Source organism: Fundulus heteroclitus, chromosome 9 (assembly GCF_011125445.2).
Source record: "Fundulus heteroclitus isolate FHET01 chromosome 9, MU-UCD_Fhet_4.1, whole genome shotgun sequence".
NCBI lineage: Eukaryota > Metazoa > Chordata > Actinopteri > Cyprinodontiformes > Fundulidae > Fundulus > Fundulus heteroclitus.
In genome coordinates this window covers 35,030,178-35,056,862 of record NC_046369.1, presented here as the reverse complement: position 1 = coordinate 35,056,862, position 26,685 = coordinate 35,030,178, and the positions used below count along the sequence as shown (strand labels likewise).

At 42.3% G+C, this 26,685-nt stretch overlaps 2 protein-coding genes across 4 annotated transcripts in view; both read left to right on the top strand.

The window, feature by feature from the left end:
* farp2 (FERM, RhoGEF and pleckstrin domain protein 2) overlaps nucleotides 1-6,372 on the top strand; it is a 44,867-nt gene extending 38,495 nt beyond the window's left edge. For all 3 annotated transcript variants that reach the window (XM_036141578.1, XM_036141577.1, XM_036141576.1), the window contains 6 exons: nucleotides 421-503; nucleotides 1,615-1,733; nucleotides 1,948-2,111; nucleotides 3,889-3,996; nucleotides 4,084-4,235; nucleotides 5,044-6,372. In XM_036141578.1, coding sequence (XP_035997471.1) covers nucleotides 421-503; nucleotides 1,615-1,733; nucleotides 1,948-2,111; nucleotides 3,889-3,996; nucleotides 4,084-4,235; nucleotides 5,044-5,137 — 720 coding nt within the window. In that variant the 3' untranslated portion in view covers nucleotides 5,138-6,372. The remainder of the gene's footprint in view (nucleotides 1-420; nucleotides 504-1,614; nucleotides 1,734-1,947; nucleotides 2,112-3,888; nucleotides 3,997-4,083; nucleotides 4,236-5,043) is intronic.
* Nucleotides 6,373-8,656: 2,284 nt separating this feature from the next.
* Nucleotides 8,657-25,338, top strand: boka (BCL2 family apoptosis regulator BOK a). The gene is made up of 5 exons (XM_012861161.3): nucleotides 8,657-9,159; nucleotides 9,349-9,654; nucleotides 13,418-13,546; nucleotides 19,212-19,375; nucleotides 23,326-25,338. The coding sequence occupies exons 2-5, from the start codon at nucleotides 9,441-9,443 to the stop codon at nucleotides 23,449-23,451; spliced, it is 633 nt and encodes a 210-aa protein (XP_012716615.1). The 5' UTR covers nucleotides 8,657-9,159; nucleotides 9,349-9,440; the 3' UTR covers nucleotides 23,452-25,338.
* The last annotated feature ends 1,347 nt before the right edge of the window (nucleotides 25,339-26,685 follow it).

Here is a 26,685-nt window from a genome sequence, read left to right as displayed (position 1 = left end):
GTAAAACTCACAAAAGGATTTAAATAAACTAACGAAATGATGAGGAAAGGCATGAGAATTATATTTTCTAGGTTTTATGTCTTATTGTTGGAATAACGGAATAAGTCAAAGTAAAAAACATGTTTTAATCAACAGATTCTATACTGTCGCAGCTTTTTAAATAATGATTAGTTGGGTTTTATATAAGTTGTGGTTGTGTAAGCATGATGGGTGTTTTTTTTTGTAACCATTGACAATCCTTATTTCCAGGCGATAGCTGCTGTTCACGTTCTTTGGCAGCTCGCTTAGTTAAAATCAGTCATTTTGTCTTTTTTTCCCCCCTTCTTGTTGTCTCTCGTCATTAATTCCTCACATGTATAGAAGCTACAGCCACTGCATAATCCATTTAACTTTTGTTTGGCTGTGATTTTTCTCTCATAGGTTGAGGAAAGTGAAAACGAGTGGTCGGTCCCGCACTGTTTCACTATTTACTCTGCTCAGAGGACCATCGTGGTGGCTGCCAGGTGAGCCTGTTAAAGAACTTTTTTCCACATTTAAAGGGGGCATATCATGCAAAATCCACTTTTTAAGTACCCAAAAATTTAGTAGTGAACGGCTCTGCAATTTTCTTAAGTGCTTACTTAAGAATTAAAAAGATCGCACTAAAACGAGTTGCTCTCAGACGCCTCAGGACAAGGGGAACATGGGGGGTAAATTAACAAGGAATTCAGACCAAAGCATTGCAGTTCCACCTTCCATTGACCATAACTGAATGATATCAATGGGGAAAGGAAGAACTTAAAAGCATATGACCCCTTTCACTCACAAGAAAGATTTCAGGTTCCAAATGTTCTCAGAGGCAACGTCTTCTGGCCTGAATTTTCCAAAAGAAACTCCCACAGCATGATGCTGCCACCACAAAACAGGACTCTTGTGTTTATCTTTGTGTTTTTAAGGTTTGATTGAACACAAATAAGACTGAACATCCAAGTTAAAGATAAAAGGGACTCACTTTATTAAAATGAGACATGTTTAAAAAGAGTCATCTAAATTCAGTATATTTTTTCTTAAACTCAAAATGTAAAATTCAGAAATGTTATACAAACCTGTTTGTGTTTCTTTTGTTAGTTCTTTGTTACGTAGAGCACAAATGTTTGGGTTTATGACTTCTGTCAGAGCTAACGTTTTAAATGTTGCTCAAACTCTCCCAGTACTACAGTGAGTACTGTAATCGATTAAAAAATAATCACTAATTTGGGTTTTATTTCTTAGTTACTCAGGTTTTAGATACTGTTCTTTTTTCCAGTGAAGACACAAACATTTTAATTGTTGGGTGATGTTAACTAGGAACAAGGAAATTGGCAGGAAACCAGGAAAGATTTAAAGGTACCTACTGAGTCTGTAAAATAATTTCATGTATCATTGTTTTAGACACTTCCTGGTTCAACTGGATGATAGTTCAGAAAGCTTCAAAGTGTACTATGCTATCTTTTGTTGTTTAAGTGCAGTGTTTGAATATTGTGCACATCACCGAGGGCCGATTTATTTCCTTATTTTACAGTCAGACTCAGATTGTTGGTGTTAAGCTGTTGCCTACTGCTCATCTCACAGGCTGTGTGCTGATTGTGATTTCAGCTCTAAGGTGGAGATGGGGAAGTGGATTGAGGATCTGAACATCGCCATTGACCTGGCCAAGAAGTCTCAGGAGAAATCTGGCATCTTCCTCGACACCGGCCTCAGCGATCACTCCAACCGTAAGGGGTTCCCACCGAGCTCATGGCCTCCATGTCCTGAGCTAAAACCGCTCATCTCTCTGGCTGTGTGATTCTTTGTTTTGTCCAGCCTAATAGATAGAAATTCCCTAGGAAACACAAGCAAGTTAGAATGTACAGTTAATCCCACTCCTCCGCACGACTTCCTGTTATCCTTCATCTCCCTCTCTTCCTCCTCCTCCTCCCCCCCCCTCAGGCTCATCTGATGAGGTTTCTCTGGAGCAGGAGTCGGAGGATGACATGAACTCCTCCCGCACTTCACTGGACAAGCAGACCCACCATCGTGCCAACACAACCATGCATGTGTGCTGGCACCGCAACACCAGTGTGTCTATGTCTGATCACAGCCTGGCCGTGGAGGTACCCCTCCTCTGGGACGAAGGATTCCTCTCACCCACATACAGAAACACACCTCATTTCACACACACAGCAGCGTCTTCAGTCTGGATCCGAGTCTTTCGCCTTTCCTTAAAGCATTTTAATAGTTTTTGTTTGTTTGTTTTCTCCGTTCCTCCCCCTGTGTTCCTGGGGTGTCCTGTATCCTCCTGTTCCCTTCATGATTGTGTGTGCAGGAAAACTTTGCCTAACACTAAAACTTTTACTTTACAGATCTGGATTGTCCCTAACCCTCATTCCCTCCTACTTCCTTATCTGAACTAACATGCTAACCGTCTCTCTGCACCCTTTCTTTTCTCTCTCACACTTTCAGTCTTCGGCTCTCCGGCCGTCTCGCCAGAGCTTCCTCCTCGCTATCTTCTCGGTCAGGGACAAAGACCAAACACCATCACGCATGTTTGCTGGTACAGAAACCAGAACCTCTCCCTCACTGATTACCTGCGCATGAATCAGGTACCAGACCCAGGAACTTTTCTAGGACAATAAAGAGGCAAAAGTCAAGAGAGAAATCAGCTAAAAGGGAAGAAAAAAATCTGAAACAGACCACTTCAAATCCCTTGAAAAACAAAAGGGAAAACTTTTCATTTATAGAACCTTCTGCTGTTAGTATCCTTTCCTTAGATTCCCAAAAGTGTCAAAGCTATCAAAAGAGGACATAAATCATTACTTTTTTATATTTAAGGCGCCCTCCACAGGTTATGGCACACTGGTAAAGATTAAAACCATTCCTTTACTTTTTAATGGCAGTAGCATGAATGTGAAGGCAAAAATATAGAAATATAGTCATTTTTTGTTGCTTCTGCTGAAAATCTCAATATAATATAAATAAATGAGGAAAAAGCATATCGTTAAATATATGCCTCACTGTTTTAGGTTGAGCTGAGAGTCTAGAAACCTTTCATTTGTTCCTGTCTCCTTGGGTTCTAAAAGTGGCCCAGTGGCCCTTTTCTCTTTGAGTGTCCAGAATGGGTCAAACAAGAGAACATGCTGTTCTGGTAGGGCAAGCTTTGTGCTGACTTCTGAGTCAGGAAATGACTTAAAGACAATTAGCTCCTCACCTCAACTTATCTAGTCTGAGCAATAATTAAAAGGTTGCAAACAGTTTGAACTGTTACACCCCAAGGTGACTGCAGCAAATTGGGTCTCTAACAGCAGGTCATTATTTGAAGGCTGTATATAGTTATTAGGGTGGCAGTTGGTGGAGGGAGCTGTTTGTTAGACGTCTCAAATTCCCTGAAAAACAAGTATCAGTGTTTGTTTCACAGTGCATCAAAGTCCTTGGTGTTCGACTTCTTAGAACCTGGTTAAGAAACGCACCGGGAATGAAATCAGATCAGGAGATATTTACTAAATTTTATCCTCAGCAATTAGAGACCAGCAAATTTGGAGGAAAGAAAACATTAAGTGATTTTTTTTTTTTTTTTACATTTAGGGAAATGGAACAGTAAAATATTTTTACAAACCAATTCATGAGAGAACAAGGCTGAATTCTAAAGTTTCTAAGTCTGCTGGTTGTTTTCGTGTGAAAGTGCATGAGGCAAACAGGACCATGGCGATTCATGCTCCTTTACACCATAACAGATTTAGGGGGGGCTCTTCATACATTTCTTGTTAAAATCACAGCATGCAGCAAAACTTCCCACAACCCTAAGTAAAGCATATCGTCACATTTACGCTCAGTTCCAACCATAAATCGAGCGGAGTGGCTAACCGTCCTTCTGTTCCCGTGTGTGCGCGTTAGAACCAGCTGTCTGGCTACCTGCTAAGGAAGTTTAAGAACAGCAACGGCTGGCAGAAACTCTGGGTCGTGTTCACCAACTTCTGCTTGTTCTTCTACAAGACGCACCAGGTGGGCTGCCCCGTCCACCCATTGGCCCCTTGCTGCTCCGCTGGGAATGAGGCCGCCTGTGAAAACCATGCTTTCTCTGGGTTGCAGGACGACTTCCCGTTGGCCAGCCTCCCGCTGCTCGGCTACACGGTCAGCACCCCCGACGAGTCGGACAGCATTCACAAGGAGTACGTCTTCAAGCTGCAGTTCAAGTCGCACGTCTACTTCTTCAGGGCTGAGAGCGAGTACACCTTTGAGAGGTTTGTTGCTTAGACTGTGCTAAGTTCTTTTCCTGGAGACCATTAGTGAACAAACAGCATCATGAAGTTAGGAATGAAGTTAATGAGACATGTAAAGCATGGCTGGTGTTTGAAAGCAATACTCCAACCGTTAAACATTTCACAGGATACTGTTTAATCTAATAATACAAGAACTAGCTAACGGGACACCTACAGGCCCATCAAGACTTGGTAGGAGTCGCACACTTTACACATGAAGCCCTTGTGGGAAAAGTAGCTAAAAGAAAATGATCCTAGACATAAAACCATAATAGTCTTCCTGGTCCAGTTTAGGATGTACAAGCAATGCATAGATGTTCTGATTGGATGAGACCAAAATAAAACCTTCTTGATCTACATGCATGCTTTGTGTGACAGCTAACGAACACTGCGCTTCACCCAGAACAAGCCACTGCCATGGTAAAACAAGGTGGTGGAAGCATCATGCTGCGGCAATAGTCTTCTCCATCAGACTGGCTAGAAAGATGGAAGGAGATAAACACAGGACAGCTACAGAAAAGAGTTAGAGGTTGCTAAAGATAGAAAAATAGAAAGACAACAGCTCTATACCTACAGACAATGCAGTGGGGGGTTTAGATCAAAGACCCATTTATGTGCTACAGTGGCCCAGTCGGTCTGACTGAGTCTAATGGAGAACATGTGGCTTTGTTCTTTTGTGTTGGCATATCACTAAATCCCAATAAATGTGAATTGCAGGCATGAATGTTTTTTTATGTCTAACAGGGCAGACTGTAGCAATAAAATCATGTCTGCGCTCCTTTTTTCACAGATGGATGGAGGTGATCAAGAGTGCAGCGAGCACCACGGGCCGGATGAGCCTGCTCATACCTAAAGGTGGTCCTGTGGAGATGAACGGAAACTAAATGAAGCATTATGGATCCAGAGGCTGGGCCTCTTGGAAATCACGTTGTGTTCTTTCTACATTCAGTTTTGGAGATTAACAGCTGGAGACTGAATGATACTGCCAGATTAAATGTTAATGTTTTTCAGCTTCTTTCTAACGTGTGCATTGTTTTCTATTAGTTATATAAATAATAACGCATTTCTGTATAAGGGATATAATGAAAGGGAGATGTGTACATTATGATCTTTTTTTTTTTTTTTTCTGCATGTGTAGGGCTCAATTTGACTGTTTGACCCAAGACTGAAGGCAGATCCAGTTTTATGGGACCAGCCGTGATAACGGGCTTAAATTTCTGCTTTTGAAAGGACATTGCGTATGATTATTGGAACACAGTATGTGGGGCATGAAGGTAGCTAGCATGTGCTCTGTGCGGTATTTTAGAGTGAGCCAAGACGTGCGAGCTCCGAAGGTGAGCAGAAAGTCAAAGAAATGTTCACGGATGAGAAGACTGGAAGTTGTCTAATTCACGCGGCTCTGCTGACTCAGCCTGAGCAACTCTAAATGCTGGAAGAAGCAGGAAGGATTAAGGGTTTATCTGTTTCCTACCAGAAGGATACTGTTTCAGTTGTTTAAACGGTGGACATTCTGCTTTATATCCCCGGTTAACCTGCATTATGGTCAGTTGGGTGCCATTTCTTTCTGTGTGCTATCATCGCTAATCAAATGTAATTAAATGTAACCTGTTTTAGTTTACATAGGGATAACATCTCAACATACACCGCAGGGCTCTCTCTGTGTGAAGGTGTTCCCTCTAAAGACAAAGCTGAAGAACATATTTTGAGCTCTTCCTGTCAGGCTGTTTTAGATAAACAGGAGTTGACTTAAAGGAGGTACGACTGAACAGCAGATTTGGTTTGGTACGTGAAATAATGGTGTTTGGTATACATTTTCTGTGAAGACTGGAAACCTTAACCTGTGCGTGTGTGTGTGTGTGTGTGTGTACACTGTATGTGAGTGTGTGTGTGGGGAGATGATACCCATGTACTCTTACCTGATCTTCTCCTGCCTCTGAAGAATGTGATGATAGAGGTCATCATCTCCAGCCCGTTAGTCATTTCTGCGTGTGTACCAAGTAGTTGCCCAGGTAACAAGCAGCACGTATGTCCTATTTATTGTCCTCAGCATCGTGTTTCTGAACGCCCTCATGTAAACTTCATGTTATTCCACTGACGAATTAAACCGATTTTGACTGAATCTTGAGTTTTGTTTGCTTTTGTGCCTTTGTACCAACCGTGTGAGTCGCATGTTGGCCACAACCAAGTCTGACAACTATATCACATCTGTGTTGAGCACCGTGAGTCGATACCAACACCGGTCCCTGCAGTTACAGAATCGGGGTGTGTCTCACATCTCTTTTTTTCCCCATTATTGGCAAAATAAGTCGAGCTCAGATCAGAATAAAGGCAGATTATTGCGCTGCAGAAAAGGTGGATAAGCAGGTTGTTGATTTGATTTGAGGCTAAACTTTAACTAGGCCCATCTAATGCATGCATAGGTTTGATCTAGGCTCATATATTGTAGCTCTGGTCGATGTGCTGCTGGAAGGTGAACTTTCCAACAAGTCCTTTCCTGCGTCTTAACAGAGTTTCGTTGAGGATTGCAGTATATTTACCTGCATCATTTGATCAACAGTGGCCAACTTCCTTGTTCCCGCTGAAACAAGTCATCCCCACAGCATGATGCTACCAGCGCTGTGCTATGAAGATGGCATTGTGATTTCAGAGTGATGTGCGGCGATCATTTTACATCACGCTCACTGTAAGGCCTGCAGGTCAAAAAGTTCCTTTTTGGTCTTATCTGATCAGAAACCCTTGGTCCATACATTTGCTTGAATAACCTACGTTGCTTTTGGCAGAACTGCAAACAGGACCTCTGAACTTTCTAACAGTTATATATATATATATATATATATATATATATATATATATATATATATATATATATATATATATATATATATATATATATATATATATATATATATCATACTTTTCAGATTTTATTTGTAAAAAAAAAAAAAAATACTTTTGATTCATGTCATTTTCAATCTGTTTCATAGTTTGTTTATGTAACTGCCAAAACCTTGAGTTCCATCTGAAGAACGATAACCCCAGAGGATGATTCTGAAATATGGTCCAAAAGATCTAGTTTGGTTTCATCAGACCTTAACCAATTTTGCTGCAGGGTGCTCTAAAGTTTTAATCAGGTCATCATTTTATTCATTTTATTAAAAATCATGCAGTCTTGCAAGCCCATTATTGAGCAGACAAGTGGAGCAAGCAGGTTAGTGTCACAGGGAGAACCAGAGCCTGTTGGCATCTCCTGCAGCTTCAGCGACGCCGTCAGCCTCTTGAAACCTTGACAAATAAAGGTTATCCGATTCTTTCTGCTGACTAAGTGTCGCTCGCTGTTGGCGTGGCCGGACTTTGAATCCACAGGGTTTCACAAACATCTCATTCAATCATAAACAAGGCAGGGCATTCCTCTGGCGTGCCCTGACAGCGCCGATGAGTGGGGGGAGGAGGAGGAGGAGGAGGCTTTCTCCAGAAACACCAATATTCCTGGCCTGCCAGGGAGATCCGTTCAGACAGGTTTTTTTTGCTGTGGAGTGGGGAGGGCGTGGACGTAATCACGCCCAGCCAGGAGCGTGTTTTCCTTCCAAACAGAAATCCTGGCTAAACAAGCACCTCGTTATCTTCTTCAGTGGGCTGGCTTCAAGTGTGCAAATCTGGCTTTGAAAAAGGGACGATGCATTCCTTTCTGATCACTTCTCCCCTTTTGAATATTGGGACAGAATTTGTAAACGGACGGAAACAAGTCGAGGGTTTAGACTTTCGCAGTTGAGAAGATCGTGAAACATGTTGCCCTCCTTGTGACAGAAATCCTGATCCTGCGAACGCTTATCAATGCCGGATAAGTATGTCAGTGACCATATAATTTGATCTAAACTGCTTCAGAGCAGTTTAACTACCCTGTTATCTGACCCCATTAGAGCTCCAGAAACAGCCGGCCTGGCTGGACACACAGAACCCATACAGCCGTGGATCTTAAAGACGTTAACCAGCTCCTGTCCACACGTTCAGCTACAAAGATTTGGTTTGCTTAGTGAAAGGGCTGACTAGGTAACCCTAACTGTTTTTAACCATGGTCAAACCTGGTCTGGCATTGTTTTAATGGACGTCCCAGCCAGGATTCTTTGTCCCTATTGATCCTGGTGATTAAAAAGTAGGCATAAAATAATATCACTTCCTATTCTGATACTTCATTAAAATCTTGAAAAAGTGCAGTAAGGTCCATGACAAACGCTACTGTTCTGATGATGACCTATTGAACTCGCTCACCGTGTTTTTATCAGTATAGGGTCTGCAAAAGATGCATTATATAGGAAAGAGATGTAGTTTATGTGACATTATATGGGATATGACAAACAGTGAATATGTTTCGAGGCGTTCTGTTTGGAGTTGGGATTTCACTGCAGCTGAGGAGAGACAGGAGTAAGGTTGGATGGGGGGGGGGGGACCCCATACCGCTGGAGGATGTAATTTATTAAAACTTATTTACTGTCAACTTTATTTGTACCTCACCAAACTTTGCCTGCTTTGCTTCTAATCCATAAAACCAGGGTCTGGCTCTGTTCCCCCTGCCTCTCCAATCGGTGTGGCCCCTCCCTCATGTAATGAAGCCGTGTTATTGATTAACGTGTGACTCACGGTGCTGGCGTGTGGAGGTGCCGGTGGGCGGGGCCAACATGCTTGCTGCTTATCTCCGCCCTTGGACTCCACAATAAGTGTCCTTAGAAGGAAAGCCCGTCCGCCCGCCGACTGGGGAGGAATTTATTTATTTATTTATCTGAAATCTCTAGACAGTCTCTAGACCCCCAGTTTAAAAACAACTCCGTCATCAAACTCACTTTTCTTTTCTTTTTTTTGCTCAATTACAAGATTCCTGCATTCCTGCTAATCAGGGGCTGAGTGTTTTTAGGTAAGTGAAGCCTGTTTTATTCTAAAATCGCCTTCGCACCCCTTAATGAGTGCCAACCACTTGTCTGTCATTTGTTCAGCTCTTGATGATTTACCCTTCGGTAAACTGTTTAGGCGAGCTGTCAGCTTTGCCCGGGCTATCAATCCACAATCTAATCCGCGTGTTTGCTGTGCACGATAATCTCCGCAGGTCTGATAACAGCGGGAGGAAGAGGAGGAAGAGGAGGAAGGCTTGCTCTGGTCTGCTGAAGCCGCGCAGGGAGCAGCGGCAGCGGCGGGGACATGGAGATGCTGCGGCGCTCCTCCGTGTTTGCGGCCGAAGTGTTTGACCGCTCGCCCACCGACAAGGAGCTGGTGTCCCAGGCTAAGGTGCTGTGCAGGGACTACATCCACGCCAGGCTGAACCGCGCCGGGCTCGGCTGGTCCAAACCTGAGCAGGGAGCGGCTGCAGCGGGGGGGAAGCTGGCCGAGGTGTCCGCGGTGGTTCAGTGGCTGGGTGAGTCTGGCAGCCCCGGAGGCTTCAGAACCGAGCTTCAGTCTGGGTCGGGTCGGGTCGGGTCGGGTCGGGTCGGGTCGGGACCATTCGGGGGAGGGGGGGTCGCGTGACAACAAGTGCGTGGTCTTGAATTCCTACTAAATGGAGAAAAAAAAAAAAAGATTATGGTGAGGCGGACTAATTATAGAAATATTAGATTAAAATTAAAATAAGTGATGGTGGATCAGAATAGAAGTTTAAAGAAAAAAAAATCATCTACGAATAAAAACGAAACATAACAGCTTTTATTACAGTGAACTCTAATCTTGTGGAAAGGTGGACCAGAAGGAAAACTAGCCAGTGATGCTTGGGCTGAGTCCCATTTCCATATGGTTGTTCCTTCACCCAGCTCTCCCCTTTAACCCCCAAATGGGGCAGTTGTTTAAATGTGTCCCACGAGTTTAATGCGTGTTTTTGACAAGAACAACCTCATGCATTAAGCTACTCACTCCAACACTTGTTGGTGGTCAAATATTTAAGAGATACTGCACTGTTTTCTAATGATCAGCAATACTATCGATATGTCAAAGTCGTATTTATGGCAATAACTTCAGGAAAATATGTTAGTTGTTTCAAATGTGCACCTGAAATATCTTCCTTTTTTTCATAACTACAAGGCCATTCTCCTTTGGCCACCCCTTAGCCAAGTGAAAAAATAAAATAAAAATCTTTATTTGTCATTGCACATGTCAACAAAATTTGTCTTCTGCATTTAGCCTGTCACCCTTAGGGGGCAGCTTACAGTGCCTGGGGAGCAAACTGGGGTTATGGGTGTTGCCCCGAGCGGTGCACTCCCACCCCAACCATGTGACAGTTTGTAATGTTGCCTGAAATAATGAATAAAAGTTAAAAAAAATCATTTAAGTTTTCCACCATTTATGACGTAATAAAATTGGAACTCTCAGATTGGTCCTCTCTGACCTCATCCCACCTGGAAATGCTTTACCTTGCACACCATGGTTTGTTTTTCTCTGCTCCGCTGGGTCACGGTTAAGGGGAGCCCCTACTGATAGCAGAAGAAGGAGGCAACGTGTTCCCGCCAGAGACTCTTCTCAAGGACTCCAGTTAGACACCCTTGGGCCACTGAGCCAGAAAGACGAGGCTCTAAAAGTGAATTCCCCTACGACTTTTTGATTCAGTCTTTGTTCCAAAATGAAGTCACATTTAGTCAATTAAAACTAAAATGATCACAGAATCCTTTTTGCTTTTTTTTGGCACTTGTGGTCTTTATTCCACCGCAAGCTAATAGGAAAAAGGGTGGAAAGACAAGAGGAAGATGTATAGCAGATGACCCAAGAATCAAACTCAGGACAGCTGTGTCGAGGACTATAGCCTCTCCACACGGTCCATCTGCTCTACCAAATGATCCCCACAGCGCCTGGATGGCTGAGTTCTGACTTTATTCCACTAGATAAAGGCTACGTCCTGACGGTTGGTGCTGCTTTTAGACTCCTGTATTAAACTGGCTCAGTGTGCTCCAGAGGCGTCAAAAGTATTCACATCTATTACGTAGTATGGTGCGCCATAAAGTAGAAGTATAGATACCATGCTCTAAAAATACTTCTTAAACCTTTTACTCAAGTAAAAGTATAAAAGTACCGGCTTCAAAACTACTTAAAGTATTAAAGCAAAAGTAATTTAAGTAAAATAAAAAAATGCCACTAAGGACAAAAGCTAAGACCTCCTGCACCTCAGGGGCCTATAATGCAGTAACGGATAACCTTTACCTCAGTAACCTTTTAGTTATCTTTGGTATGTAAATTAACATCCAGGCGTAGCCACAGGAATTGAGGGCATCAGATGTAAGATAACAAAGGGGACGTGAAAATGAGTGCATTACCGTTGTATGGCTGTCTGTAGAGTAGACAGTGTTGGCAAAATGAATGACTAATCAAAGCGGTTAATCAAGAGATTGGGGGGAAAAAAGGAAAATAACTAATAATCCTAAAAATGCTATATTCTTCTACGTTTTGTTCTTTTGTTGTTGTTGTTGTTGTTTTTTTTTTGGGGGGGGGGTCATTTGGCAAACAACTTGGAGCAGTACTGCCTCCAGCCACAATCAAAATCACCCTGCTTGTGTAGCGCCATTTATCTGAATATTTCTTTTTCTTGACAAGCCAGAATGAAATACAATATATTATAGTAATAGTATAATAGTAAGGCTATTTTCAAAATGTAAGGAGTAGAAAGTACCGATAATGGCATGAAAATGTAAGAAGTAGAAAGTTGGCTAAAAAACTATTGCTCCACTAATGTATAAATTACCAACATTTCTACTTATGTAAGTAAGGTAACAAAGTATTTGTACTTAGTTACTTGAAACTGTACTTACCAATCACCCTCTTTCCCATTATTTTTCTATTATTTCTTTGGATCGGAAAGGTTTGAGATGAACTAGAACTTTAAACATCTCTCTTTGGTGAAACATGATTACAAATTCTTTATAGTTAGATGAGAATTATGGGTAATTTTAAGCTTCAGACAATATATCTGTCATTTTTATAAAAAGCAGATTACGTTGTTTTTATTTTTTAATGCTGATCATAAAGATTGCGACCGCTCATCTAGTGTTCCCGTATTAAACAAAACAAACTCCTGGCAATGAACACAGAAGGCTGCATGGATGCAGGCAGGTTTGGCATTTGATCTCAGGTGGAATCCAGCTGTGTTTGAGTCATATTTCACAGGGCTGAAAGGAACACCTCCAGTTTCCAGTAAAAGACCTTAAAGGGATTCTCTTTGACATCTAGGATTATGCAATCCTTTCTTCCCAGGAGTTATTTCACAATACCGAAGAACAAGAAAGAGAAAAAAAACAACAACCCTCAGATGGTTCTGTTTCAGTTTAATGTTGCACTTTACATTATGTGGTTACCCCACCTCCGTTTTAGGGTAGGAAAGTTACTTGAAGCTGTATGAGAAGGAGATTGAGCCTGGAGATCATGTTCATAGTTGTGAAAAATGTTTAGACGGTCTACTGGAGACAACATAATAAGGAGTTGTCCACAACTGCACGCAATCTATGCACCAAATATTCCTGTTGAATCAGATTTTGAGACAAAATTTTTATTGTGCTTTAAAAAATCTCCACTTTCTTATTAAACTGTAAATTGGACAGATGAAAGGTGGAGGCGAATCCCACTTTGTTTTTTTTTTTATCTCAAAAATGTAGTCTCAGCCTAAGAGTTTTTTTTCCCAGCATTCTGCCCTGATTGCCTATGTCCTTTTTTTTTTACTACCACTCACCTGATGATTCTGACGGTGCAGTCAGCTCGCCCTCCTGGCTCCTGCCATGCCCATGTCCAGGCAGAGTTATGAGTCAAATTCCTCCTGTTAGCCCCACCATGCACGTATCTGCAGAACGGCCTTTGCTGTCACAATCGTTCCAGTTAAAACCAGCAGGAAGAAGTCAGAAAAAGATCCCTTTGCTCAGCTGTGAGACAGAGGGAAGAGTTAATCTAAGAGCGGCCTCTGATCCACCAGAGCGACCGCTAACGCCAGCTGATCAGCTCCGTTCTTGTGCCTCCAGTGACGCCATCAGCCCAAATACACCGTTTCATTTTCAGTGCACGTTTTAAAAACATGTCTTATGAAACGCTACAGTGGAAATCCATGCTTCCTGTGTTTCTGTTGGCGGAGGACATCTTGGCTCTTGCCTGTGCGTTAGACTGTAAACAGAGAACCAAGGAGATGGACTGAATTGAGGTTGTTCTGTCCCGGCCAGGTGATGAGCTGGAGTACCTGCGTCCCAGTGTGTACCGCAACGTGGCTCGGCAGCTGAACATCACGGTGGCAGTGGAGGGCGTGGTGTCCGACGCCTTCATGGCCATCGCTGCCGACATCTTTTCAACAGGTATGTCTTCCTTTCCCAGTCAAAGCGCTAGGTTTTATTGGGTTTTTATGCGATTAGACCAGCATATGGCAGTGCATAATTTTTTTGGGAGAATGTTTCATGACTTCCAAAACTGTTTCACAAATAAACATCCGAAAGTGGGGCACGTTTGCACCCCTGATACCTTTAGACAAAATCCGGTGGGACTAATTGCCAAATCAAGTCCACCTCTGTGTAATTTCAGCTCAGTATAAATTATCAAAATGAATGAACACCTGTGAAGGAAAACTTGTGGAAACGTTTAATGCAGAATTAGGTTCTAAAACAATTTCTCAAGCTAGAAGAACTCGCGTAGCTCTGTTCGGTCCATCATCTACAAACGGAAACAAATACTAACCCACCAAGACATGGCCGTCCCGACTAGCTCAATGCAAGGAGAGCATCAATTAGAGAAGCAGTCAGAGAGGCCATGATAACTCTGGAAGAGCTGCGGAGAGCCACGACTCAGGTGGAATCCGCTGAAAGAACTTCAGCTGTGCACTCTACAAAAACTAGCCGTCATAGAATGGTGGCTGGACAAAAGCTATTGTTGTAAGAAAGTTCAGTCCTGCCACAAGCCATGTAGAAAGGACACAGCAAACGTTTGGAAGGAGGAGCTCGGTTCATTTTGACCTACATGCAAAACTCTGAGGCAGAAAACTCTCATGCCCACAGGGTGAAACAAGGTAGTAGCTAGCATGAAACCATTGGGACGCCTGCAGCAGGGAAGCTGGTCGCAGGGGACGATGGGTAGAGTTAAAGACAGGGAAATGTTAAAGAACGCCTGTTAGAGGCTGCAGGAGACTATGAACTGGGGCAGAGGTTCACCTGCCACAATTCGAGTGTCCCAGTCAAAGCCCACACCTAAATTCAATTGAGAAATGGTATGGCAAGACTTTACACTGCAAAAAAAAACTAAAATCTTCTTGAAATTAGTGTATTTGTCCTTTATTTGAGCAGGTAAATAAGATAATCTGCCAATGGAATAACATTTTTTGCACGTATAACATGGAAAGAACTCAGCTCCATCCATCTTAGTTCAAGTGCAGTATATCTAATTATCTTATTTGAGGGGTACAAGTCCATCCATCAGGTTTGGATGTGGATTTAAAAGCAGTAACCTGCTCTTAATAATAAAGGAAGGTGTTTGCCATTTTAGAGAAGCTCCTTTTGGATAGAGGAACCTCAAAGTTCAAGGCAAACACAGTAAAGATACTGAGCAAATGGGGAACATTTTGTACTTCTCTTGTTATAGATTTATTTTTTTCTCAATTGCAAAACTGATTCAGAACTCTCACTCAGTAAAATAAAACCCAGTTAAAACAAAACGGTACCTTTTTAAACTCCTCACTGTGTAGTGTTAGGCATTTTTGTCGCTCTTTTACCCGCTGCCAGGAAAAGCACTTCAGTAGAAAACCTTTGGCCCATATTAGGGTAAAATGTTGTCAGACGTGATTGTTACACAGTTTGGACCCCACCCAAGAAGCTCAGGCAAGATTCTCCACTGGCTTTTTCCTCTGGGAATATAACAGAGATGAGCTGCAAAGGTGGCTGAGTTTATCTGCGCTAAATCAGGTTAGACTGTTGCTCAGTGACGCTGAAAAACAAGGAAGTCCAATTAGAGGCCCGCTGTCTTTGCTCAGAAATGTTCTCAAGTTAGAAAAAGTGATGGTCAAATTGTATTTAACGCAAGAGGGGAAGGAGTTCTGGCCTACGGCTCAAACCTTCAAAAAAATGCAGAGTAAATGTGGGCAAGTGGCTCCGATGACAGGACTCAGCCGAGTCATTGTGTCGAGAGGAAGTCCTGAGCAGCTGGAGATCACGTCCACAAATGCCTCATCCGCAAGAGCTTAGTCACAAACGTCCCGCTGCGCTTTGATGAGCAGAGATAAAAAAAAAAACAGTGCTGTCATGGGGGGATCCTTCATGCTACTTGTCAAGTCACCAAACCTGGCTCCCAACCCCCCAGTTCCTGTCTGCTGTGAGCTCGACCCAAACGGAGCCGCTGGATCACATGCAGCTCAAACAGCCCTCCCTGACCCCATTGGTTTGGTTCTAAAACATTTCCAGTTTTAGATTTTAACATTTTGCAGATGATAAAACGAAGTAAACTTTAGCAGGTAGCTGGTAAGCTGGAGACATTTATGAGATCCTGGCCAAACACCAGGAAAAATTCAAAGCTACAGGCTCTCTTTAGGTTACGTCATTGCAAGGTTGCTGTGTAAACCCGTACTACCTACCTGAGCATTAGGTGGGGGCGGGGGTGCCATAACTGCCAGACAGTTCTTGCTTTTGTTGTTTGCGTCCCTTACCTCCTGCCTTTTAAATTGTGCATGCAAAACAATCTGTTCAGCGTAGAAAAATCCAATCCGGGTTTGATCAGACATGTGACATAATTTAGTATTTGAGATGAGAGATGATCAAATCCAGCACATACGCCTTTTAAGACCCAGAAAATGTCCGCTGCTATATATGTGTTGTTGTTTTGGCAGTTTTGATCTGGGAGAATTCATGTATTATTAACAAAATGCCAAGAAGGAAAGACAACAGTAGTGATAAGAGAAGCTCATGTCTCTTTAAATAAATAAATAAATAAATAAATAAATAAAATACGGCAGCAAGTCTTTGGTAAGCGAAGCCATTTTGATGAGCTCAAAGGGAAGATGTTTGGTCACTGTGCAAAAACCAAAACGGCACATGGGTCCAAATAACTCATAGCAGCTGTCCATCATGGTGGCAGAGGGGTGATGATGTGGGCTTGTTTTGCAGCCTCAGGATTTGGGCACCTTGCAGTGACTGAGTCGGCCATGACCTTCCGTGTTTACCGAGGTATTCTAGAGTGTAATGTGTGGGCATTGGTCGTCCAACTACAGCTTGGCCCAAACTGGGTCATGCAACAGAGCAATAGTCCCAAACACAGCAGCCAATCTACAAGTCCAGGCATCCGACTGACTGTCATGTTGCGTGCTAGGGAACTAAAGAGCGCGGTGCAGAAAGAAATGCTCACAAACCTCAATAAACTCAAGCGATGTTGAAACAAGTGCGAGCCAAAATTCTCCAGATGTGAGGAACTGATAAAGCTGTGCAGAAAATTACTACTTCAACTGAATTATGGGTTGGACTCCGTTTTTGTTTTTTTTATCCACGGTTTTTCCATCAAAAACCAGTCAACCGTCTCTCCTGGCACGCAAACCCCCTACATCTACACAGATTGGTTGGCTGTTAAAGCTCATTTAGTGTATGCGTTACAGAAAAAAAGGGGCGGATTAATGCAGTGCTGTATGATTTAAAAAAAAAAATGATTTCAAACAGGGAAATCATTTCTTCTCCTGTAGCTTTCCTCACACCTAAAGCTTGTTTCAGAGCTCAGGTTGATTTTAATACCTGGATCATGTTGGTCTGAGATGCAAAAAGCTAGTATAAAACAAAATGTGACTTGTCATGCTAAATGAGGAAAAAAAATCCTAATTTGAATCACTGTGCTCATATTTTAGTCTGAAATGCTTCATTTGGGGTTAGAAATCGACTTGGGTTCTTCATGACTCTCCAGATATAAACGTTAGACAGTCCAGCTTCACCCATTAAATCAAAACCTGATCCGTCTCTAGGACATTCTAGAGACCGCAGTGACAGGCGGTGGATATAGCTGCAGCTCACTTTGTATATCTTGGACATATAAACACCAGAGAAATAGGCTGGAGCTTTGACTGTAAATGGCCAGGCTGCATTTAACAAGAACGCTACTCTGGAAAAAGGATCAGCTCTCTAATGTAGCGAGACTTTCTGTCTACATGCTGTCCATAAGCTCAGATTTGTTTTCTCTCTGTGGTACACTGAGGCAAGTGAGCCTAATCCCTGGCTGCTGCAAAGGTTTCATTAATAGGTTTATGCAGCCACCATCAAAAGACCTGCTGGGCTGGCAGAGACATTAACCGAGCTAAAGTACAATCCAGGTATTCAAAAAGAACCTGGCCTGTCCTGTTAACTTTCCACCAAATCCTCTAGCTGTTTATTCATCCATTCATCCATCCATCTAGCCATCCATCCATTATCTTCCGTTTATCCGAGATTGGGTCTCTGTGGCAACAGGTCCAGTAGGGAACCAAAGATCCCTCTCCCCAGTGACATCCTCCAGCTCATTCTGGGAGCATCCCAAGGCGTTCCCAGGACAGATGAGATATAATTCCAGGCCACTGGAATTGTTCCCACTCTTTTTACAACCTCTCTTATCACGCTATTGCTAAGGAAACCTGGCTTAGATCCAAATGACTTCAAAAACCTTTGCCCCATGTCTAATCTACCTTTTATCTCCAAAATACAAGGAAAAACAGTTGCATCTCAACTTCACTCCCATTTAACCTAAAATGAAGTCTGAACAATTCCAGTCTGGTTCCCGTCCCTGCCTCCTGATTAAGAGCTATTCTCATTCTTCTGGATCTGAGTGTGGCCTTTGATACAATCTGACTCCATCCTTCTCCACATATTATCTCCTGTTGGCATCACTGACACGCCCCTGGACTGGTTTCATTCTTACCTTTCTGGCCGTACTTAGGTCATTCAACTAAAGTTCTTCAGTTTCCATACCCTGTCACTACTAGCATGCCCCAAGGCTCTGTCCTGGGACCCCTACTTTTAATATTGACCTTCTTACCCTTGGCAATAACTTCCAGAAATGTAATGTCCATGTATGTGCTACCTCCCTTACCTCCTGCCTATCTGAAATAAAATCTTGGTTCAGTACTAACTTCTAAAAACTAAATGGTGACAAAACCCGCTCTGCTCCCAAACTATGGAACTCTCTCGCTCCGGACATCCGCAATACTGACATTTTTTTTTTTTCTCACTTCAACTCTAAACTCAAAACACATCTGTTCAGGGATGCCTACTCGCTGTAACGGCCTGTTATGAAACAGTGTTCTTTATCATGATTTTTTTTTTGTTGATATGCTGTTGAATGTGTCCTTGGGAACTTTGAAACGTGCTTTCAAGTAAAATGTATTGTTATTGTTGTTATTATTATTATTATTGTTATTGTTGTTGTTGTTATATAGTCCCTCCAGTGAGTTCTAGTTATTCCTCGGGGTCTCTTCTCAGGGGGACATGTCCATAAAAGCTTCCAAAGGGAGGCACCCAAGAGGCATCGTGATCAGATACCCAAACCGCCTCAACTGGCTCCTTTCGATGTGGAGAAGCAGCGGCTCTACTTTGAGCTCCCCCTATCTCTAAGGCTGAGCCCGGCCGCCCTCTGGATGAAGCTAATTTTGGCCGCTTCTGTCTGGGATCTCGTTCTTTCGGTCATGATCCAGACCTTGTGACCATAGGTGAGGGTCATGTAGACAGAGTGGTAAATCAAGAGCTTTGCTTCACAACAGACGGGGGCAACGCCTGCAATACTGCAGATGCAGCCCAAGTTTGTCTGTCCATCTCACGTTCCATCCTACCATGCCTCGTGAACAAGACACCCAGATACTCCTCCGCTTGATGCATAGACTGATCCCCTACCAGCGGGGGGAAGTCCACCTTTATTTTGGTTGATGTATCAGATGATGTGTATTCAATCGTGTTTCTAAACTTTAGTTTCTCAGAGTGTAGACATTTACTGGGTGCAGCTTGCTTTGAGCTTCTCAACTCTTTTATCTCTCACCAGGAGTGACGTGGGGGAAGGTGGTTTCCTTGTACGCCGTGGCGGGGTCTCTGGCAGTGGACTGTGTCCGCCATGGTCATCCAGCTATGGTCCACACCATCGTCGACTGCATGGGGGAGTTTGTCCGGAAGAGTCTGACTCCCTGGTTAAAGAAGAGAGGTGGCTGGGTAAGAAAAATTCACAACCATTTTACAGAGGCAATGATCATAGTTTTGCGGCAGACTTCAGGTTTTGGTAACGCTTCAACCTGCCAATACTGTGCTGTAAATCGGTTGGTACAATTCCACGCAGCACATGAATGAGTTATCTTTTCCGAATCGGCGCAATATGCCACCTCCAATATGGCAGCAGCGTCGATATGCAATTCTGCGCTCAATGGGTTTTCTATGTATATATCTCTGTGATGGAGCCTAACGAGTGAGGAACACCCAGCGGAGGTGCGAAAAGAAAGGGGTAAAGTACGAGGTTAAGAACTGCTATTACTAGAATGCAGAATTTTAAGGGGTTGTTAATCATCTGATCCACTCAGGTTTAACATTAGGACTAATGTGAGGTAAAGTGAATACCACGTATTATGTCTTCGTTATGCCACCTGTTGGTGGGATACAGTAGGTGCTGAATGGCCATTCTCCCCTCAGAGTTGATGTATTAGAAGCTGGAAACCTGGGGAAGTGGAGGGATTTGAGTGAGTTTGACAACCTTGTTTTTAGGGGATGCACCGATATGAAAATTTGGGCCAATTTTGATATTCGATATTAATATTGCTGTTGTGTCCAATAACCAATATTTACCGATGTGTGTGTGTATATACTTATTCATACACATTTACGTTTCTGGAATGATCAAGTTTTGCACAACAGAATTTTTGAATGTGGGTTATAGTCTAGACTTACACACTGCTTTTCAAGACTCAAGAATCTTTATTGTCCGTCTTTGTTCATATGTCCTGCTTCATTTCCCCCTCCTGAAACACTGGCACAAAGGGCAACTAGATGAAATAAACAGCGGTTGTTAATATCGGCTCAGTTTTACTTCTCGGACGATACCGATATGTTAAAAAAATGCCCGATACCGATGTAATTGCTGATATATCGTGCATCCCTACTTGTTTCAGGGTCAAGGGATAGAATTTGGCACCTGTTGTGGTCAAGAACTACCAAATGTAAATGTATACTGAAAAACAAAGTAATTGGCAAATATATCCGATTTCTAAAGATTCAGTATTATTGACATTGCTTTCATTACTTCAGCATTTCTCTCTGGTGTGATGAATGTCATTGTATGTGTCAGATCCTAACTAGTTCTCAGTTTAATGATGGTAAATGGCTTGTACTATAGCGCTCTATCAAGTCTGACGACCCCAAAGTGCTTTAAACTACAGTCAGTCATTCACCCATTGACACCCTGACGGTGGTGAGCTACGCTAGTAGCCACAGCTGCCCTGGAGCAGACTGACAGAAGCGAGGCTGCCATACATCATCACCACCGGACCCCCTGACCACCACCAGCAGGCAATTCGCATGAAGTGCCTTGCCCAAGGGCACAACGACTGAGACAGTTGGAGTGGGGGATCGAATCGGCAAGCCACCATTTGCAGGACAAACTCCTGCACCACTGATGCCCTGATCTGAGGATGTGTCCTGATCCAAAATTTTAATGTCATGATCTTTAGGGCTTTGTATCATTTTAAGCTTGGCCAGACGCTTCATCGCACAGTTCATCACCAAGCAAGCAATGCCTGGGTTTTTGGGAAAGAGCTATTTTTGGGAGGTGTGTCGTGCTCTTTATTATTGGCAATCTACTGGTCAGAATTGGGAGCAAGCCCAGATATAGACTGCACAGGGATGTTTACAACATTTGGTGGATATTGCATTTTGTTTTTCAGACATATATGATTTTTCTAATTTACCAGATAACTATTTATCAGTCTTTTTTTATACTTTATTTGTACAACAGAATTTCAGTCTGTATCTTTCTGGTTTTCTTCAAAAGAAGTGGTTTCTTTGCTGCCCTTCTTCTATAACGCCGTTGTTGCCCAAAGACGTCTTCATCTCACTGTTCCTTCAGTTATTCTCGTGTGGTGGTAACCATTTTTAGCCTACTCCTCAGTATGAGGTGGTCCAACAGCTTGCTGGACCCTCTTGAAAACCCTGAATCCTTCCTGAGAACTGAGCATAATTTCTTTTTTAAAGAACATAGTTCTCATTTCACCTGCACAGGGTATAATCTTCTGAACATGTATTTTATTAGATCTCAAAGATAGATTATTAAGGTAAAAAATCTGGAAGGCATTCTGTGAGATCCAAAGATCTAATTTTCTCATTTGACTAATTAGTCCAATTTTTAATCAATAATTGCAGTTTTTTGTATCCTTTTCCCCAATGTTTATTATTTTCTGGTTACCTTTCTGATTCAGTGTCTCTATAATATTCCTCTCTGAAACCGTTCATGTTGGTCCTGTTTTGGATGTCCTCTTGGCTCTATTACTTCTGGGTATTCTTGTGGATCTCTGGGTCAATGTTTGTAGGTGACTTATGAAAATTGACGGAGCTAGCCATAGTTACAGATAAATTTTAGCTGTAGCTATGGCTCGCTGTAACTGAGAAAATGTGACTTAAATGTAAATGTCAGCTTTTGCATCATGCATCCCTTATCATACGGAAAGGTGGATCCACAATAAAAAGGACAATTTGTCCATGAGTTTCGTCTTTTTAAATAGGTAAATGTAATCCTTCAGAGGGGATGGTGGTTAGCCTTTGGTAGGGTCCTGTCCCTTTCAAACGCCTGTCTGTTTGCAAGACAACAAAGCCAGGCACAAAGGATGAAGAGTGATCAACAATGTTCTTCTGTCTGATCTACTGGGAAGCGAACAAACAGGATAAGTGGAGTGTGACAAAATGATGAGCAGCGTAGCCAACCTCCCCAGCCCAAATGAGGGAGTGACCTGTTTTCCATTGAAGCACCAACAAAGCAGACCCACAGGGTTTGTCCATAGAGAGGTGGCGGCAGTAGGCTGGAAACCCAAGAGTGTGCAGAGGCTGCAAGAAGCAGGGGATCTGAGGAGGGAGACGTGTTTAGCGTCAGGGATGATGCTGAACAGTGCAGCCTGGGCTCTTTCACTCTCTGTCAGGCTAGTTATGCAAGCTGGCGTGCATGAAGCTTGACGGCCCTTGAGTCTTTACCACATGTCACGTTAAGACCATAAAACCAGCACAAGGAAGAGCATAAGTGTAAATTTGTTTTTTCCTAAAAGATAAATGTGGTATACATTTGTCCCAGTATGAATGCAGCTGTTCCCTGAAGGCCTCAGAGGTTTGTTAGAGAACCATAGGGAACTAACAGCAACATGAAGGGTCAAGGAGCACAGCAGACGGGTCGGGGGGGAAGCTGTGGAGACGTTCAAAGCAGAGTTGGCTTCGACAACAACGCCCGAGCGATGAACATCCCACAGGGATCTGATCAGTCCATCATCCAAACAGGGGGATAGTATGGCACAGCCTATCAAGACATGGCAATCTGACCCTTAAACCTACAGGCCTCTTCTATACATGTGGAAGAAGGTTTTCTGCTCTGATCAGACTCACATAGATGGAGGAAATAATAACTCTGCACATTATTGGGAGTAGACCATCAGAACGGGACAGGAAGCTGGTGAGTGTTGATGGGGAGATGGATGGAGTTAAAGAAAACAGTCCGATCCTGGAGAAAACCTGTTGGAGGCTGAGAAAGACCTTCCAGTCTGTCAATGACAGCCCTGGTACAACCTCACACCACACTAAGAAGATATTTATTTAGAAATGCTTTAAGATTAAACGGCCTTTTCCCCTCTTCACAACTATACCCTCCTTCGTGTTGGTCTAAAAACACACAATCTAAATCTATGGTTGTAATGTGAAAAAAGTGAAAGGTTTAAGGGGCGTGAGTCCATTTTGCGAAGCTGTGAATTGATGTCATCCTGAAAGACAATCAGTACAGAGGTGTGACCCTCTGGGAGAACAGAACCACCCGATCTTCCTCCCTGCATGCTGTCAAGGTTTTATGAGAATCCTGTCTTTCACCGATTTCTACCCATGTCTTGTTCCGAGTGCAACTAAAACCTCCTGCCGTCTCGTTCCAGGCGGACATAACGAAATGCGTGGTGAGCACCAGCCCCACCCTCTACTCTCACTGGTTGGTGTCTGCCGTCTTTGCCTTTGGACACTACCTGAAGGCCGTGGGCTTGTACCTTCTCCAGGAGAAGTGAGAGACTGAGCCACACACTGGACCTGCCAGCACCAGGAGAGCCTCCACCGCGCGGGATTATGTTTACACTGTTTTGCACTGAGCCTCAGCCGATGATCCACCGGACCCTGCTGGCTCGGTGGGCTTCGGCCTGTCTATTTATTGTTAGCGCTGCTTGTATTAAGGCACGCTTTTTAAGTGAGTTTACACGGTCACATTTTGTGTCATTTTTCCTTCTTAATTATTTTTTTTTCCCCCCTCAAACTGCTGCACTGCATGTATTCCTATATGGGTGATTTGCATCGCCCCCTTGTGGCCTTCAATTGTAAAGGCGTCACTGTGATGAATAACAGACATTAATCGTTAGTTGAACAAAGATTTCCACATCTCAACATGGTGGTATCCATATCCCAAAAGCTGGTTTCACTATTCACACTGGATTGATAATTGTGCAAGAGAGTGCGAAAAGCTATCAGAGGTTAAAGTTAAAAAACACATTTTGTATGAATCTCTTATTAAAGGGACATGAAGGAAAGCAGTTAGCAAATGTTCTTTGCCGTTAAGTAAAACATAAACTATAGAGTCTCTTGCTATAGATTTTCAGTCACACGCTGTAACCAAGTTTACTTTGGATTTTATAGGCTAGACCCACACAAAGTAGTATAGGAAAAATAACACATGGCTTTCAAATTTTATTACACAAATCAGAAATCTAAAAAAGTGTGGCATTCTTGTGTATTGCAACCCCCAGAATGAATTCTTTGTAGAAACGTCTTTTCCTGCATTAATGTTTGTTCAGGGTAATGTGCAGTGCTCCTTTTCCATCACACAAAGCACCTGCATGGAGGCCAGGAAGTTATCTTTGTGATCTGAACACCCTCTTCTACATGTTTGAACAGAGCTGGGAAATGCTTAAAGCTTGGACTGTTGTTTTTATAACCTAACCGCGCTTTAAAAGTCTCATTAACTTTTTGCCTGAGCTGCTTGCTGTGTTCCTCCTTGGTGATGATGTTGTTTCCTACCTGATATTCCAACAACCTGCTGAGGCCCTCACATACCAGCTGGAATTACAATGGGAATAAATTACACACAAAGGTGAACTCTATTTAGTAAGTAGGTGAGTTTTGATGGCCATTGAATACATTGGAATTTGAATAGGGGCATTGAAGTAAGGGGAACAGATGGATACCAGACTTTTTAGATTTATTTTTATTATTATTATTAACATCATTTTCATTCCAGTTCATAAACATGAATGACTGTGTTGGTCTGTTGCATAAAATCCTTAGTAAAATCCTTAAATGTTTGTGGATGTGAGAAAGTGTTAGGATGATCAAATGCTTTTGCAAAGCGTTGTTTTTCAGCATTACTCACTGCTGTACAAGTAGTTTGTGTCAGCATTGTAGAGCTAAATGAGTCCTAAAGTGGTCCAGCTGGGAATCTCCAGTCCTGTTGTTGCAACAGAACACAAGAATCTGCTTCAAACCTGAGTTGATGTTAGACGAAACGTTTGACGTCAAATACTGCCAACTGTGCAGAGTTCGTTTTCCACTGCTCTTAGTTTTCCTGCAGCTTCTCCGTTTCTACAAAGTTTGGAACAAAGAAATGTTTTCGGAAACTTTTAAGCACGAGTTATGTTCTCTTTTAGAAAGCTTCATGTTGAGTTCCAAGAGATTCCAGGCATGCTTTCCTCCACGGCTGTGGTTGACTCTGAGCTGATGTTGCTGCACTGTAGAGGAGCTGATGTAAGTTGTGTGTTGTCTACGAGCACAATCATGCACTGGCAGTTTGTGAGTACATTTTATTCAGTGAATAATATCACTGCTGTGTGTATCTTTAAGTAGCCTACCAAATAAGCACACGTTTGTCATTAATCAGAGCTGTAAAATGGCAATAAATGCTTTGAAAATAGCCTTGTGTTTTTTGTTTGGGGGCGGGGTTGCAATTGATTCTACAAATTTTATATTTTTAGATCTATTTACTGTTGACTTTTCACTATGCAAAATGATAAAAATTTTAATTAATACATTTTTTAAACTCTTGAAAATGATGTCTATATTTTAATATATTTTAATGATAAAGTGGCTAACAAAAGTGTACACGCCTCTGTTTATCTTTAGATCGGAGGTCGATGCACACATTTTGCACAAAAATGCCCTCATTTCTGAGACACAAAGCACATCCCTTATCTTGCCATCATTACAATGATTGGATAAACTTATGGTGTTTATACTTATACAAGGATAAACACCCTGCAGATAAAAGTCCGTGATATCACACAAGTCGTGTGTTCGAGGTGCATGAAGTACCTCCACAGGTGTTCCTCCAAAAATAAATTTGATAAATTTGAAATAATTTATCAAAAGCTTACGTCATGGCATCATCATTTGGTCTTTCTGATTTTTGTGTAAATAGAATCTTAGTATTTATAAAATTAAACCTTTTTTTATTCTGGCATTAAGGAAATGGAAATCCTTTTGGTAATACTAGCTGACATAAACCATGAAACATTTTGTAGAATGTCAAGTGCGGCCTAAGCAAGAATAAGTTTACCATTGCTAATTCTGATTGAATTTGACTTTGGAAAGTGCCTTGAGATGACATGTTTCATGAATTGGCGCTATATATGTAAAATTTTATTGAAAATTAAAAGCTTTGTTATCATTTCGCTATCTATGGGCTACATGGTAGCATAGTTGTTAAAGTTGCCTTGAAGATCTTGGGTTTAAATGTCAGCCTGCAATCCTGCATGGTTGTCCTTGTGCAAATGTGGGTTCTCTCAGTACTCTGGCTTCCTCCCACAGTCCAAAAAAAAAAAAAAAAAATGCCGTTAGGTTAATTGTTTTTTCTAAATTCCCCCTATGTATTGAGTGCGTCAGTTGTACACGGTTGTTTGTCCTGTGTGCATCTTTGTTGCCCTGTGATGGACTGTTGACCAGGGTGTACCATGGGTGTACCATGCCTCTTGTCAAATCACCACCCCACAACTGAAAATTACATGATTTATTTCCAATTAAAGCATTATCATGGAAACTTATTGTTCAAACAACTCTTGTGTGGATAATTTATTTTTTTTCATATTTCAGTAGTATGAGTCCTACAAAGTGCTAGTAGGCTATAATAATCTTCAGATGACACATGAGTAACCGCTCAGTTACTTCATGTTTGCGTCCGTGACTGCACTTACAAATAGACACCATTAGAGGGCGCTAGTCCCCGTTTTTATTTTATTTTATTTAGAAACACTCCATTGTGT

Coding starts and splice junctions, on each gene's coding strand:
- boka (XM_012861161.3), top strand. CDS start 9,441: ATGGAGATGCTGCGGCGCTCCTCCGTGTTTGCGGCCGAAGTGTTTGAC. Junction 13,547..19,211: donor TGCCGACATCTTTTCAACAG/GTATGTCTTCCT, acceptor ATCTCTCACCAG/GAGTGACGTGGGGGAAGGTG. Junction 19,376..23,325: donor TAAAGAAGAGAGGTGGCTGG/GTAAGAAAAATT, acceptor GTCTCGTTCCAG/GCGGACATAACGAAATGCGT.